This window comes from Ornithodoros turicata, chromosome 8, assembly GCF_037126465.1.
Source record: "Ornithodoros turicata isolate Travis chromosome 8, ASM3712646v1, whole genome shotgun sequence".
In the NCBI taxonomy this organism is placed as follows: Eukaryota; Metazoa; Arthropoda; class Arachnida; order Ixodida; family Argasidae; genus Ornithodoros; species Ornithodoros turicata.
Genome location: NC_088208.1, coordinates 11,453,824 through 11,469,369, shown reverse-complemented (window position 1 = coordinate 11,469,369; position 15,546 = coordinate 11,453,824). Strand labels below are relative to the sequence as shown.

At 46.7% G+C, this 15,546-nt stretch overlaps 1 protein-coding gene across 2 annotated transcripts in view; it reads left to right on the top strand.

The window, feature by feature from the left end:
- The window catches only part of LOC135366454 (sodium/nucleoside cotransporter 2-like), a 46,157-nt gene continuing 30,611 nt past the window's right edge, over positions 1-15,546 (top strand). Inside the window, exons 1-3 of one of the 2 annotated variants that reach the window (XM_064599163.1) lie at positions 1-126; positions 11,203-11,351; positions 15,140-15,266. In XM_064599163.1, coding sequence (XP_064455233.1) covers positions 15,150-15,266 — 117 coding nt within the window. In that variant the 5' untranslated portion in view covers positions 1-126; positions 11,203-11,351; positions 15,140-15,149. The remainder of the gene's footprint in view (positions 127-11,202; positions 11,352-15,139; positions 15,267-15,546) is intronic. The other variant, XM_064599162.1, reaches the window with a different exon arrangement.

Below are 15,546 nucleotides of genomic sequence, written 5' to 3'. Positions count from 1 at the left end.
CCTTGCGCTATCAATGAGGGTAAAAAACTCAGATTGCACACCGGTGTTCGCGTGACCGACAGTTGGGCGCAAACTCAATCGTTCCGTTGTTGGGGAAGAGTGTAGGCCGATAAATCCAGCTCGGAGGTAAGTCGCTCTCCTCTCAAAAGTACACGCGCTTATGATACGGACGCCCAACGCAGTGGGTTTCCGTTCGCAATCTTGTGGTTTTTAAACCGTAATTTTCGGGATTTTTGTCGTTTGTCAAATAAGAGTGTAACAGCCAGATTCCTCCCGTGAAAATTTTGAAGACGTTCACGTGTGTGCGTGACGCTTTGCGAGGGATGTGTTTCTCGGAGGAAAGCATGAAGCATGACTTGTAATGTGTAGAAGTGGGACGAATCCAGAATTTCTCGAACCCCAATTCGATTCCAAGGAAGGTTATACGAATCCACGAATCTTACGTATTACGAATCTCGAAGCCTTTCTTCAAAAAAGAGTTTAAAAAGCCACGGAGAAACGCTTCTACTGAAAAGCGTTTTGGAGCACAACTTGATATCTTTGTTTAATAAAAAAAAAAAAAATTTCCGGGGAAGACATACCCATATACTTCTTCCTAAGTGTAACTTATTTAACATGCTGTTCATCAACTACAGAAAATACGTAAATTCGCGAGTCTGAATTCCCGCGATAAAACTAAGAAACAATCAAAGCAAAACCGTGTTACTTTTAAACTAATATCGCAGCTTTATGTTGTGGTTTTGGCGTGCCCCGGAGGGCCACCGGTCAAGCAGGCTCGGAGGCGCCGATTTTAAAAAGAAACAGACAAACGTGGTTGGTGGATTCGAAAGATTCGATTCGCTATTTTGGGCAATGTGATTCGGATTCGCGAATCTCGAATCCCTGCCTAGGATTCCAGGATTCACGGATTCGTTTGGCGCATCCCTAGTAATGTACATAGTACATCTTATAAACTTATAATTGGCTTTATTGAGCTATATGGTTGAGTGCATACCGAGACAATTTGCAAAACAACAGTAGAAAACGATTAAGGTTGATGTATCGAACGTTGAAGATATTTTCGCCCATTCGTTCCGCTTATAACCGGCGTGATTAAAATTTTATGCAGGGTAAAACGACTGTAGTATACCAACAAATGTTCCATAATTATCCAGTCCCGCACTTGATCTCATCACTTGGCAAATTTTACCACTTGAGTAATAACGACAGGGAAGAAAATTGAGAACTCCAGTATGTAATAAAAATGACTGTACTCTTTGGCGCACTCCCTAACGCGTACGAAATGCCATAGCATTACGGTATTTTCCGGCGTATAACTGGCACTCGTGTATAATGCGCACCCCTAAAATTAGAATTAGAAAAATGTTGGATGTATAACGCGCACCGGTGCATAACGCGCACAGCATTGGTGCTGAAAGCTTCTGTACTGCCACCAGTACACACAATAACCCAAAGCGGTGTATCATATATGCATATGCCATATTTGAAACACATTTAGACAAATCCATTAAACTCCGACGCAATAGCGTCGCTGTTATAGTACACTTTAGTCTCCTCTCCGCTTTCCATTTCGCGTCCCTTCTCAATCACGCGATTCTTCTGAAATGAATTCAAGATTATTGACTGCTGAATAGCATCCTTAAGCAACATCGTTAACCTCTTATGAACTCCAGTGCCCTTTCGCCGGTTTGTCAACTGACCCTAACTAAGAGATATGGGGGGGAAGCCACAGCACACTGTGGAAGAGGCTAGAATTTGTACGTCACTGACGAAGGAACTCTGCAGGAAAATATTTCCGTGTATAACGCGCAGGACCTCTTCCGAACACTTTTTTTACTGTATAACCCCAGTTGTCTTGCGACGTAAACCCCCAATTATTATTATTACTGTATAAAGCGCGCCTAATACACCGGAAAATTCGGTACTAGCATTACAACAGACTGGGCATGACGACTCCATTTCGGATTCAAAAGAATCACATTTTCGGAAGTTTTTGCAGATCGGAACACTCTACGGAAACGATGCGATAAACGAAGGTCCCAAGTCAAAGATCAACGACGTCAACGCGATGTAAGACACTTCAAAGGAATCATGCGATTAACTTATCGTGTCTTCCGAAGCGTTATCGCTATCCCATCTGCTACAACTCGCTGTTTATTCTTATCAGGCCATGAACCTGAACGTATGTGTGTGCCACAGTACACGATTACACGCACGAATCTCTTCGTCTGGGTGGCCCTCAATTCTAGCGATGCAGACTATGGGGGGTTGGGGGGGGTATATGTTTATTTAAAAAAAACGACGAAAGGTTAGTCAGGCATAAACCGACTTGCTATTCCTTGAATAAAAAGAAAACTATGAAAGGGAAAGAAACTGAAAAGAAAGAAAGAAAACGAAAGAAAAGAAAGAGAACGAAAAGAAGGAAAGGAAACGAAAAGAGAGAGAGAAAGGGGGAAACACGCACATGCACACAGTCTGATACACAAAAGGGCCTTTAGAGGCTGGTCGAGAGGCCGGTGGCACGGAGAAAGCTCAAGAGGGCAGTCGTAACTGCCCCCTGGTTGTGCAGGACCGGGCCGAGCAGGGTGGCCAAAGAGACGTTACAGTATGGGTCTGTGAATATCGTATTAGGAGACGAAGTTTATGCAGCGTACACTATAGGGCTGTTGCACTGAAGTTTGCACAGCGCCATTTCGGGCCCAAACGGCCGCGGATCCCAACAGTAAGGAGTTCCATCAGCTGGTTTTGCATGGTGTGTCAAACGGTATGGTGCCAAGGAAGCTACAAAACCTGTAGGAAATCAACAGAAAAAGCGGTGCTTCTTGAAAAGCGGGAACAACTCGAAACCGTGTACTTGAAAGTGCCGCGTCGTCTGCTAAACTGGGGAGTGTTGCATGATTTGGGGCGCTGATGTTGCTGCTCACTCGCGCCACCTGGCCCAAAGAGCAACAGGCCCATACAGCTTGGTTCACACATACTGCGTTTCATTGAGTGCAGACGCATGCGTGCGTGTGCGTACGGCATAAGTAGGGTTCCGGGCTTTCGGATTTATCCGAGATAATCCGGAAAAACGTAATCCGGTAAAATTTTAAGCCATTCGGATTAATCCGAGAAACTCCGCTTTGCAGATGTTTTCCCTGATAACCGGGTTATTGTTCTTGGCGTCCTTTTGTGTCTTGGGTTTCTTCTGAACTCGGATACCGGCCCCACCACAATGCAATAAGGCTTTCCGTGACTTAGCGTTTTCTTCGGCGGTCATCTCGACCTCTTGGGGATTCACCGCCCAGGTTTTTCCCCAGTCTATTTCCCAATTTCCTCGTCCCACATTGACCTGAGCACTGAAATAAGCATTAAACCGAGGTCATGCGGAGCGGTCTTTTTTTAAAGGTCAACTAATTGTAGGGCTGACAAGATGGGACGCCAGTGAAAGCTGCCCTGCGACTACGTCAAGGCGTATCCTGATTTCGAGGAGTTCACACCGTCCCGCGATCGCGATGCAGAGGTTGTCGTATGTAAGTACTGCCGCATAACAGCGAGCGCTGCACACGGACAGGCTGCATTTGGAATTGCGCAACACCTCAGTGTGCGTCGCACGAAATGTGTTGTTAAGCTTGTGTCTCTTTAGTGTTGAAGCAATGAATGTGACACAACTGCGTTTTCGCTGCACAACTGTGCGTGCGTCGTCAAGTTTTCTCCGAATTTCAGATGCTAACTGAGCTGTAAATCATACACTCCGAAAAACAACCTCTGGTAAACCCTAGAAATAAACTCCGAAACCTCTGAACCTTAGGCATAAGCCATCCGCTGGACTGTTCGCATACATGCGGTATAGTCAACTAGAATGAGTGATGTGCTGAGCGATGTTCCAGCCGATGTTCCTGCCAAGAGGTGGTGCCATTGGCGTCTCGACAGCACGCGATTCAATCGCCTCTCACGGATTTCTGCCGAACTATTCGTCACGTGACAGCTCCAGTGCCGTTAGCACAAAAGCATGCATTTTATCCTCCTTGCATGCGCTGCGTTGCACCCTTGAGCAAGGACAGAGCCAGAGCAATATGCCATACGTGGAACCCGTTCTTGAAACCCGTTATTCGTATGTTATCTCAGCCCAGCATGTTGATGTCGGGACAGGCACGCTTCAATAGGGAGTTTTAGTTGGCCACTTCTGCTCCTCCGATAACTTTCCGACTCAGCTTTCCGCAAAGTGCACATGCGTATACTTAGTCGGATATCTCTATCGGCTACTAAAAATATCGGAATCCCACTCATTCCGAATTCATCGGACTTCTTTGGTGCTCCCACTCAGCTGGAGCATGCGCAGAGCGTTCACTTACAAACAAGATGGTGACAGCAACAGAAACAATATCGTTCGCTCGCGGCATGCCGAACGATTTTGGTGCGCAACTTCCCGGGCGACAACCACGGGTACAATAGCGGATGTTCTGAAGAAAGGACAGTGCACTGTTGACGAGGCGTAGTGTGCGGACTTCACACCTTGTGTGACTTCTCCCGTCTGGACGCCTAAGCCTAAGTGAAGATGTGCATTGTTTCGTGGACTATTTTTGACCAAACGCTTTTGCCGGCGCAAAAATGCGCAGAGAAACATTTAGCAACATTACGTCTTCCACAACAACAACAACTTTATTTTTGACCTTGGAGAGTGGGGAGTTTCATCGCCACAGGCGACACTCTACCCCATTGCTGGTTGGAATGGGGAAATAAAATAACGAGCCCCTTCACAATAACGATCGAAGTCCGATGGTGTCCGATGCTGCATTAATCTGTGGCGGCCCGTGAACGACGATGACGACGTGCCTCTGCTGGCACGCGCTACGGCGCTGGCACGGCAGTTCTACCGGCACCGTCCTTGCGTGAGGCCACGTCCATCTGCCCGCTGGGACCACGGAGTAAGAAGACTAGGAGATGAAACTTCACTCTCTCCCGCGACCAGAGAATGTACGAGGAGCGCGCGCTCCGCGGCCCGGCCCACAGTGCCATCTGTTGCACGAGGACACAATTTCCAAACCATGCGGTCACGTGATACTGTCCCTTGTCTGGCGGCGTGACTAAAACACGTGAAAGCACGTGGATCAAACGCTAGAAAAGAAGAAGAAGATGAAACGATCATCGTGCTCCTGTCGTCTGCTCAACAGAACCGAGAGGCAAGAGAACGAAATTGTTTTCCGTTGGTTTCGCTAAACGGGAAGCGCTATGTAGTTAACAAGCGCGACCTTTATTGCCAAGACAAACATCGTTCACGTTCATCAGTTTGTCTTCGTCCATAGAGGCTGCTGTACGACTCGCGAAAAGCATTGCTTTCCCCATAGCCTTCCATGTAAAAGCGCAAAATGGAAGACAGTGCCGCCGTGCCATCTGCCGCGTAAAGTCAGCAACTGCCTTTTTTCTCTCCCCCAACGTGACACTCTCTGGTCGCGCGCCGGCGCTTGCTTCTATGGGCAGTGTCATCTCCTAGTCTTCTTACTTCGTGGCTGGGACGTTCCATCATCGCCGGTCAGGACTCATGTAGGGGAACACCACCTCCTCTACATTTGGTGACCCGAACGGCGAACACCGTACACCGTTCGGCGTAATTCGGCCATGCAACATCCTAAATTTTTCGGCAAACCAGCAGCGAACCACCCTCTAGAAGGCAAGGCGCACCGGGACCACTGTTCCACCGGGGACCCGCAGGGAGACCACAGTAAGCTAACTTTCCGGCCTCCACCTGCTTCATGATGGACCTCTCCGGCAGTTCTCTGGTGGCAACCGGCATTCACGCTGTCGTACCGGTCGCGGTACTGTCGCACACTCATCAACGCACTCACCCAGCAACAATCAGCACTCAACAACTCAATCACTCAGCAACAATCAACGCTCGGCAGCAATCTCTTAGCAAGAACTCAGCGCAGTCAACAAGGGCTCAACGCACTCAGCAGACAATCGGCAACCACTCAAGCACCCAACTACTCAACCAATCGGCATTCGCATCTCACCACTGGAATCCGCCCAGATCGCAGCACTCTTGTTCCCGCCATCCCGCTACTGCTGCATCAACAGCCACAAGCACAAGCCGTATGCCCATCCGCCCACATTCTACGAGCCGTCATCATTCTCCTCTTCGTGGTATCGATGCGAACCTCAACCACATGCACCGCTCCGCGTCTGAGGGGGGAGTGATGTGGCGGCCCATGGACGACGATGACATGCCTCTGTTGCCACGCGCAACGGGGCTGGCACGTCAGTTCTACCGGCACCATCCTAGTGTGAGGCCACGACCATCTGCCCGCTGGGACATTCCATCATCGCCGGTCGGGACTCGTTTAGAGCGACACCACTTCTCTACAACTCCACCGAATGCGCCTTGATGTGGCCTTTACAGCTCAGTGGCGTTACCGCTTGAGGCAAGTTGACTCTCCCACCTGCTGCCACTGTGGTGCTCTTGAGGACCTGGAGCATATTCTTCTTCATTGCCCTCACTACTAACCTTCCCGAACCACACACTCCGAGTATCTTCGTCAGCTGGACTCTCGCTCTTTCTCCCTATCGAAATTCCTTGGTCCCTGGCCCAATCCAGCCCAGCAACGCTCTGCGCTCAAAGCTCTTCTGACATTTCCACAACCATTGCTACAAATGCTTGTAACACGCGTTTCATGCGCATAATGTAATTGGATACTAGTAAACGAAGTTAAGATTTGTGCGAACAGATGGCGTCCCGCTTGATTTTCCGTATCGGTGGGTCGTTCTCGGTGACTCTTCGTCTGCAAACTAAAACTGCGGACAAGCGCTTTACGAATCATTCCCACTGACTCGTGAGTCGTATCTGTTTTTCCGAGATCGTATCGATCGGCGTGTTATCGTAGTGGGAACTAAAACTTCCTAATGGCAAGAGAAAGTCTGCCAAGCCAACTTCGACGTTTCGCAATCTCCGTGTGGATGACCGCAGTCCATCTTTTGCCTCACATATTAAAGTGAGATGCGGTGTCTGAATGTGGTCTCCACATATTTTTAACATAGCATGATAACATTCCTACACTCTTAGAAAAGAAGGGTGTACTACAAGCGCTTAATCGCTGACAACTTATGTCTATTCCGTTAAAGCACGAGTACGAAAAATTAGTTGAAAGTTGGCAGAAATAGTTCATAATTCCTGGCGTCAATGTAAGCAGCATTCCGGGAGAGTTTGAAGTCATCAGCTTACGATTTTGTCGTAACTCACGTCCCCATTTTTTTTACGTTATCACATCACCATCGTGAGCTTTAGAGGTGGTGGTGATAGGGCTTGCCGTTGACGGCCTCACGTATGTGGGCAACGTCACGACTCACGCTGGGGGAATGTGCGTCCTGGGCCGACTTTTGAGGGAACTGTGCCGACATATGTCTGAAAGCGTCTGAGGAAAACCCAGGAAAAACCCCAGACAGCACAGCCGGCACCGGGATTCGAACCCGGGTACCTCCCAGTCTTGACGTGACATGGCCAGCACGCTAACCACTGAGCCACGGGAGCCACGGGACCATTAGATACCACATAGGCGTCACCGGTCATTACATCGAATTATGTCATCTCCTTTCATTTGTAAGGTTCAAATATTCTAGATTTTCATTTGTGATATATATGCAACTTTTAATAATATATGGGCTATGAAGCTAGTTTCCGTCACACAATCAGCTTCAAAACTAGGGTGAGCGTTTTAACAGCACATTTCAAAATGTGTTTTTCGACTTTGATGCAGAGAAACAAAGCGTTGTGTCTTTAGGAACAGGGGTACGAAACTATATCCGAAACGCAACGAAATATCGCCGTAGTCATTGCACACCATACGCACCGCCAACAGACCTGAAAAGCAAGCGCCACCTGCGGCACGCAAGGGCTCATGGGAAATTATAGCGCCCTAAACCATTACGTGACGACCAGAGGCTGAGGTAGAAGAAGAACAACATTCCCGGTGTGCGCAGCAGCCAGCGTCAGCCAGGGTGAACTATACCTGAAATAGACCGACAGGACTGCGTCCCTCAAAGTTCCCATGCTGCTTTGCGCTGTGCGCTCGGTGGCGCGCGCATCTTTTTAAAATCGTCTACTAAAGACAAAGACGAGAAATTGAACTCCTCTCCCGCCGTGTTCTGATTCTCCTAACAAAGATTCTCCCCCTCAACAAAAAAGAAAAAAAAACTATTACTTCACTGACTTTTCAAGTGCTCAGCTGGTGTTCGAAACATTCTGAGGACGAGAAAATTATTAAATACACATATGCTCTATGTGCACTAAATTATGTCGAAAATATATACGCATCATCTCAAGGTCAAGATCAATGTGAAATAATATGTCTTGGCTGTAAGTAGTGGCATTCCTTATGCTGTATGCTATGTGAGGGAACATAAATATTGCACCGTCCCTATAGACAGATTCAGGAACGAGATGCTGTGATAAGGTGTTGCCTTGAGAAGGGTTAACAGTAGCGGAAACACAGCGCCATAGTATTTATGTTACTTTTGTTTGGTAGCGGTAGCGCGTTACTTTTTAAAATGTGTAGTATTGCGTTAGTATTGCGCGACCTTTTCGTGGAGTAGCAGGTACCGGTATTCCGTTACCCCGTTTTTGGTCGCGGCGAAGCGCAAAAGGGCGTATTTCGTTGGTGTCAATCATTGGTGTAAGGGCGTAATTCATTGATGGATATGGGAGTGAAAGAGCGTCCTTTTGCGCTTCGCCGCGACCAGCCGCGACAAAAATACGTAAACCGAAACCAATTAATTACTGCAACAAATGACCCGCTTCGGTGGCAGATTTTTCTCTAAAAGGTGTCCACTGAAGGTCCCAAAACGGGTAGCACCCATTTTAATGCCGACAGCGCCCTGCTTTAGAAGTTACGCTTTTTTACGAAACTCATTTGCATTTTAATTTTAATAATGAGCGCGTCCCACTCCTTCACACGATGTGCAGCTTGTAGGTGGTATCGGACAGATACTTGCAAAAAAGAAAGTTCGTGGATTGGTGCACCCGTTCGCGAATTATTTAGCCCGGGGATGTAACTGAAACACCCGGTATATACTACCAGTTGTAATTTCGGTGATATACCGTTTTTAGTTCCGTCACCATTACCGTTACCGCTCACCACCGTTTACCATTTCTCTCCTTGTTGTAATTAATTCATTTATCTAATTGGTCACACTCAGCAGTGCATACATGTGTGCAGCGGTGGCGGAAGTGGGCCACAGGGGCTGCTGAAGAACCCCTGAATTTGTGAAAGGGCGCAAAATTGTTATGGAGGTGAAGCGCCAAAAGTGTTAAAGCCCTTTTCCTCACCCGATCAAATTGCAAGCATTGTCGGTTGCTTCGGTAGAACCCACGACGACATGACCTCAAAGTGCTCCCGAGTTCCAGGATGTTTTACACAACTCTCAGTCTCATGTATGTCATGAGCTGTAGAACCGAAAGCTGCACCCCCACAGCCCCGCACATACAATTTCAAAAGCTCTCTGGTTATCGTCCGCTGTGACCGCCTTCATTCAGATTGCCTAGAATTTTTGGGACCAGGGCATGAGGGTGGCGGTGCTGGATGGGAGGGGATGCTGGTTGGGATCTGGCGTCCAAAGGTCAGGGCTGGAATTCAAGACGTTGCGTCCCCTCTGTATATGTGGAATGACGCATAAAACAGTGTTGCATGCTTCACAATGACTGAATGGAAAATGTTGCCTTTTTATATTACGATAATCATTGTCCCGGTCACGAAATTTGTATATTTGTGTTCCATTCTGCTAACACACAAAATATGTTCACATACGTTGCTTAGCACATATGTACAGTGCGTTGCAGTGTACACTGAACTCAACCATATATGAACATTACAAAGTACACGAATGGCAGCTGTTAGTGATATACATTGCAATTATTCTTGCATGAAGTCTCGTTACATAAGATGCGTCGTATGATTTCCCGTGTCATGGTAATGTAAAGTGACAAAAGAAGGAGCAATCGCCCTGCTATTGTTCGCGAACCATACACCTCACATACACATATACCGAAATGAACGTCACTGCATAGCATGCCTCTACCCAAATATCGTCTCGAATGATATCGTTATCTGCAGTGATCTGTTGAAAACGGGAGGCGTACGCCTTTTTTGTGACAATTATGAACAGCATAAGTGTCACAAAAATGATGTACGCCTCTCGTTTTCAACAAATCAGGGCAGATAACGATACTATTCGAGATGATGGGTTGGCTGGTAGACGTGCTATGCGGTGAAGTTCATTTTTGCGAGTGTAGTTGCAGCCATTAAATTTCGCGAATCCTGAGTGCTAATTTGCTGCTCGATTAGCAGAACCGTATTTGTACTGACAGCATGTTATAAAGAAAGGCCAATGAGACATAATCGATGCTTTTATGCTATTGTGAAACACAATGGCCACTGATCATAAAGCAGTTACGATCCTGTGTCTGCAACCAAATCCTTGCCAATGAACGGGGTTTAATTCTCTGTCCAGCTCCAGCGCGGCAAACTAAACGTTTTCAACGCGTCCAGTAAACGCAGGCGTGATGCACAGAGACTGTACACAGAAAATACAAGTGGACATTGAAAACAACGAACGGAGAATTTTACGCATTAATCTAGCGAAAAAGATTAAACTGGGTTGCGCCATTGAGGAGCACTTGCACCTTCCTGAGTTCGACAACAACATAACAGTTCAGAAGTTAGCATGCAAACAGTCGCCAATAAACAAGTGCACGTTTCATGACCTATGCATGGGCCTGGAAAGTAGAAAAAGGGCGGACGTTCATACTTTTTGCCCTCCATGACTAAGCAAAAAGCTCAGCGGAAGAAAAAAAGCGCAAAGAACAACTCAATAAGTTTGTGAAGGGTACCCCTTCTTACTGCGTAAAACAAATGCACTAGTAAAACTGCCATCAAGCACGTCGAGTGTGATAAAAGCACGGTCCGTTGATAAAAGTAAGAAGAACCCCTATTGCACTCGACCTTCAGTATATTGTGCTTGCTTTGGAAGCAGTCAATAGGCAAGTCACCTCATCCTTTTCGTGTGTGCTATGTATATATAAAGGCAATCAAAAGCGTGCTTGTTTGATAGACTGCTGTTTATCATCCCACAGATAAAGATGAGCGACCACCGCGCACCGCCCCAAGCAGCCCAATGTACTGAAACTCGAGTGCAATAGGGGTGGACGGTATGTGTCTTATCAATGTTCTTTAGTTTCAGGAGTCGTTCAAAGCCTTCCACCCACCCGTCCACCACTATTGCACTCGACTTTGAGTACATTGGGCTGCTCGGGGAGCCTTCGAGATCACATGCGCTGTTCACAGCGTGCACACGGCACTTCACTAGCATCGCACATGGACTAGGTAACATGACAGCCGTCATGTCAGGGTGTGACGTGGCTTTAGTACAAATACTTCGAGGCAAATAAAATACTTTACTATCCAGACGAGCAGGCTACCCAAGCAGCACGATGTATTGAAAGTCGAGTGCAATAGGGGTGGACGGTATGTGTCTTAGCAATGTTCTTTAGTTTCACGAGTCTCTTCAGGGCCTTCCACCTACCCGTCCACCCCTATTGCACTCGACTTTCAGTACATTTTGCTGCTTGGGTACCTTCAAAAAACTTTGACTCCGAAAATAGCTACACACGTGAATACCAAGCTTGTGGTCGTACTTCAACGAGAACCCGTCTGGTGTGCGTCAATTGCGTGCTGTCAAAGGTCACGCGACCGGCTTCAATCGTGGGCACTCGCCTGCAATGCTTCGGATAGGCCGCTCAGCATACTATGGTTACAGCGATGTCACAGCAAGGTTATCCGACGCCGTCTGCTAGTTTTTCGTCCCATATAGAGCTGATGCCGGCGAACAACTGCCAGCGGAACGCGCGTGAAAGCCTGCCGCGCGAACTGATAGCGAATTCGGCTGGTCGTTTTCGTGCAGAAAAAGTTGCACTGGCTGGCTCGAGCGTGCAGGTCGTTTCAGGGCAACATGCAACATGCTCCGCTGGTCATTCGCGTGCAGTGTGCGCTCGCGAGCACTGAATCCGTGCAGGTCATTGAGCATATCGGCGGTGTAGACCGGGACGCGAGCTCTCAAGTTCCGCTTTCCGCTCCTTCTCACCCTCCTTTCCATGGTTTACAGGTTTCCACTTGCTCAACATGGCCGCCAGTGTCATGCATTTTAAGTGTAATGTGGTTATTAAAGTGGTTGTCCTGCGGCCGCGACTCGTCAGTTGTATCAGTTACATGAGTTTTGCATGGGCACTATCTAGCATGATCTGCTGGGCTGATCAGTGTAAACCAGCACTGGCACAGTTTCCCTGCAGGGGCCCTACACCGGCGCTCTACAATGGCGTGCACTGAAGCACTGAAGCGTGCACGACCAGCTGAATTCACTATTAGTTGCAAAAAATTCGCTTCGTGGAGGCTGGCCTTTGTAGAAAGGAAGTCCACGATTGAGTTCGCCGTAACGCAAACTGCAGTTAGTTTGGACGTAATTAAAGTGTTAAAGTGTGATTAATCCTGCATCTTTCTTTCTTGCTACCTCCATGTAGTCCATGTTTTCCACGCCCATGTTGATATGCATCTCACACAAAGGAGGACAAGCGCTTCAGCACCCAAGCGCTGAACGGCAATTGGTTCCAGGTTGCTGCTCGATGCGTGTTGGGGAAAGCTCAGCTCGGGCGAACTCCTTGCGTTCTGCTGCGGTATTAGTGACTTTTAGTACGCCATTGATAAGGATATCGTGCCTATCGCAACCAATCGCAGTGGCGCGTGACTCAGAATCTTATGCACCGATTGGTTCCGGTAGATACGGTACGACGCAAGCCACGCCTATCAACTGTCTGCTAAAATTATCTATTAACATCTCGTCGCGACTCTCTCGGCATGAAACAACTGGCTCATCCCCACCGCCCCCAATGCACCCGTCGCATTTCCCACGCCTTACTATACAGTCACCCGCAGAGGTTGCAACAGAAGAATTGTTTGGGAGACTAAACATTCCTTAATATTTTATTTTTAAAGGGCCACTACGGACCAAATCTCGTGTCTTCAGAACCCGACCAAACTTATCTTATTGAAATCTTCTTGTCTCATTTTACATCCCTGCGAAATGTTTTGCCCCTACGTGACGCGAAAGATAGAGAAAATTCATTTTTTAATATTTTAATTTTTAAAGGGCCACTACGGACTAAATATCGTGTCTTCAGAATCCGACCAAACTTCTCTTATTGAAATCTTCTTGTCTCATTTTACATTCCTGCGAAATGTTTTGCCCCCACGTGACGCGAAAGATAGAGAAAATTCATTTTATAATATTTTAATTTTTAAAGGGCCACTACAGACTCAATATCGTGTCTTCAGAATCCGACCAAACTTATCTTATTGAAATCTTCTTGTCTCATTTTACATTCCTGCGAAATATTTTGTTCCTACGTGACGCGAAAGATAGAGAAAATTCATTTTTTAATATTTTAATTTTTAAAGGGCCACTGCGGACTAAACATCGCGTCTTCAGAATCCGACCAAACTTATCTTATTGAAATCTTCTTGTCTCATTTTACATTCCTGCGAAATATTTTGTTCCTACGTGACGCGAAAGATAGAGAAAATTCATTTTTTAATATTTTAATTTTTAAAGGGCCACTGCGGACTAAACATCGCGTCTTCAGAATCCGACCAAACTTATCTTATTGAAATCTTCTTGTCTCATTTTACATTCCTGCGAAATATTTTGTTCCTACGTGACGCGAAAGATAGAGAAAATTCATTTTTTAATATTTTAATTTTTAAAGGGCCACTGCGGACTAAACATCGCGTCTTCAGAATCCGACCAAACTTATCTTATTGAAATCTTCTTGTCTCACTTTACATTCCTGCGAAATATTTTACCTCTACTTGACGCGAAAGATGGAGAAAATTAATTTTATAATATTTTAATTTTTAAAGGGCCACTACGGACTAAATATCGTGTCTTCAGAATCCGACCAAACTTATCTTATTGACATCTTCTCATTATTTTACATCCCTGCGAAATATATTGCCTCTACGTGACGCGAAAGATAGAGAAAATTAATTTTTATTTCTGAGAACTTTGACGTCATATTATGCTCCGAGGGAGCGCCCGGCTGCCTTCGCCTTCTGCGAGGGGCCCTACTGTATTGGCCACTTTTTGCGAAGCGTTAGCGGAGCCCCACGTGACGGAGCCTCTAGGTTAATTTTTTCCTCCTGGGGATGTCCTTTGCGTTACGTGCACGAGAGCCCCAACACGCGGCACACCGTATTTGACGGTCCCTGCGGGCTACCACCCTGTCACGGTAAATGTACTTTGCTCCGAATTGCTGGAGCCGGGTTCCAACCCATTACCTTGGAATCAGTGGGTAGACACGTCACTGATTGATCCCTACCTATCTCTTCCGTGGCGCCGCAGAGCGTTAATGCTAACCACTCATAACATTCTTCATTGCTCATGCGGGACCCTCATTCACAATCCTTCTTGTTGCGCGTGCACGAAGGGATGCCACCGCCGCTTTTTTTCAGAGTCGCCTGCGCCGCGCGCATTTTGATTATATGCACTCTGACGTCATTTAAGGTTGAAATATTCCAAAGTACATACATGATCATGCGAGATGTAAGGATAAAACACAGTATAGGCCCATTCAATCCAACACGAGCTGCTATAGCCACTTGACTCTGCGTGGATGAAATGTTGTCGCTCGCATAGCGCAAACGGCGTCTACAACCTACCGCAGGAATCGAATTCCTGACAACTTAATCGTTTGTTCTGAAAAACGTTTTATATTTTGGCTATAGACGTTTGAGGCGAGAAGGGGAAAGCGCGTCGAAGGGGCAGCGCGTTTTTGCCACCACAAGTTCGCCAAAGAAGTAGCTTTCTTTTGCCACTAAAAGGCTCGACACATCCGTTGCCCAATCAGATTGATTCATAAGGAGAACAGATAGTCAACACAAAGGGGAAGCTTGCTACATGGGTTACCCACCCAGCGTACTTATCTCAACCTGCTTATAACACCTTATCTAATATAGAATGCGTTCATGCATATCCGTTGCTATTTACTTTTCCATTGTCTTCTGCTATTATTTGTGGCACCGTTACCCTGCTTTGACATTGATCTTTGGTTGTTGTGCTTTAGGGCTTTAGGAATGAGGAGCCCAATGCCATCGAACAGAGATATAGAACTGGCAAGGGTCACGAAGGTCGCTGACGAATTCTACACGAATCCTGCCTTTGTGCGTGATGAGACGGAAAGTTCTCATACAGTAAGTAGCGCCGATTATTTTCTTTGTCTTGATATCGTAGTCAAATGCTCGTTGTTTCCATTGAACTGAACAAACTGACGTACAGTACGGCCTTCTTCTCCAATTCTAACCTAATCTAGGGAGTTCAAAGTAAACAACGGTGTACAAAGATTGACTTCTTTTTCTTTTTTTTTTCTTTTGGGAAACTGTAATACGTTGCCAACTAGCAAACGATCCAGAACACGCGCCGGGTGTGTGCACGTGCACGTGCCAAACCGAAAGCCGGTATATCCACGCATTT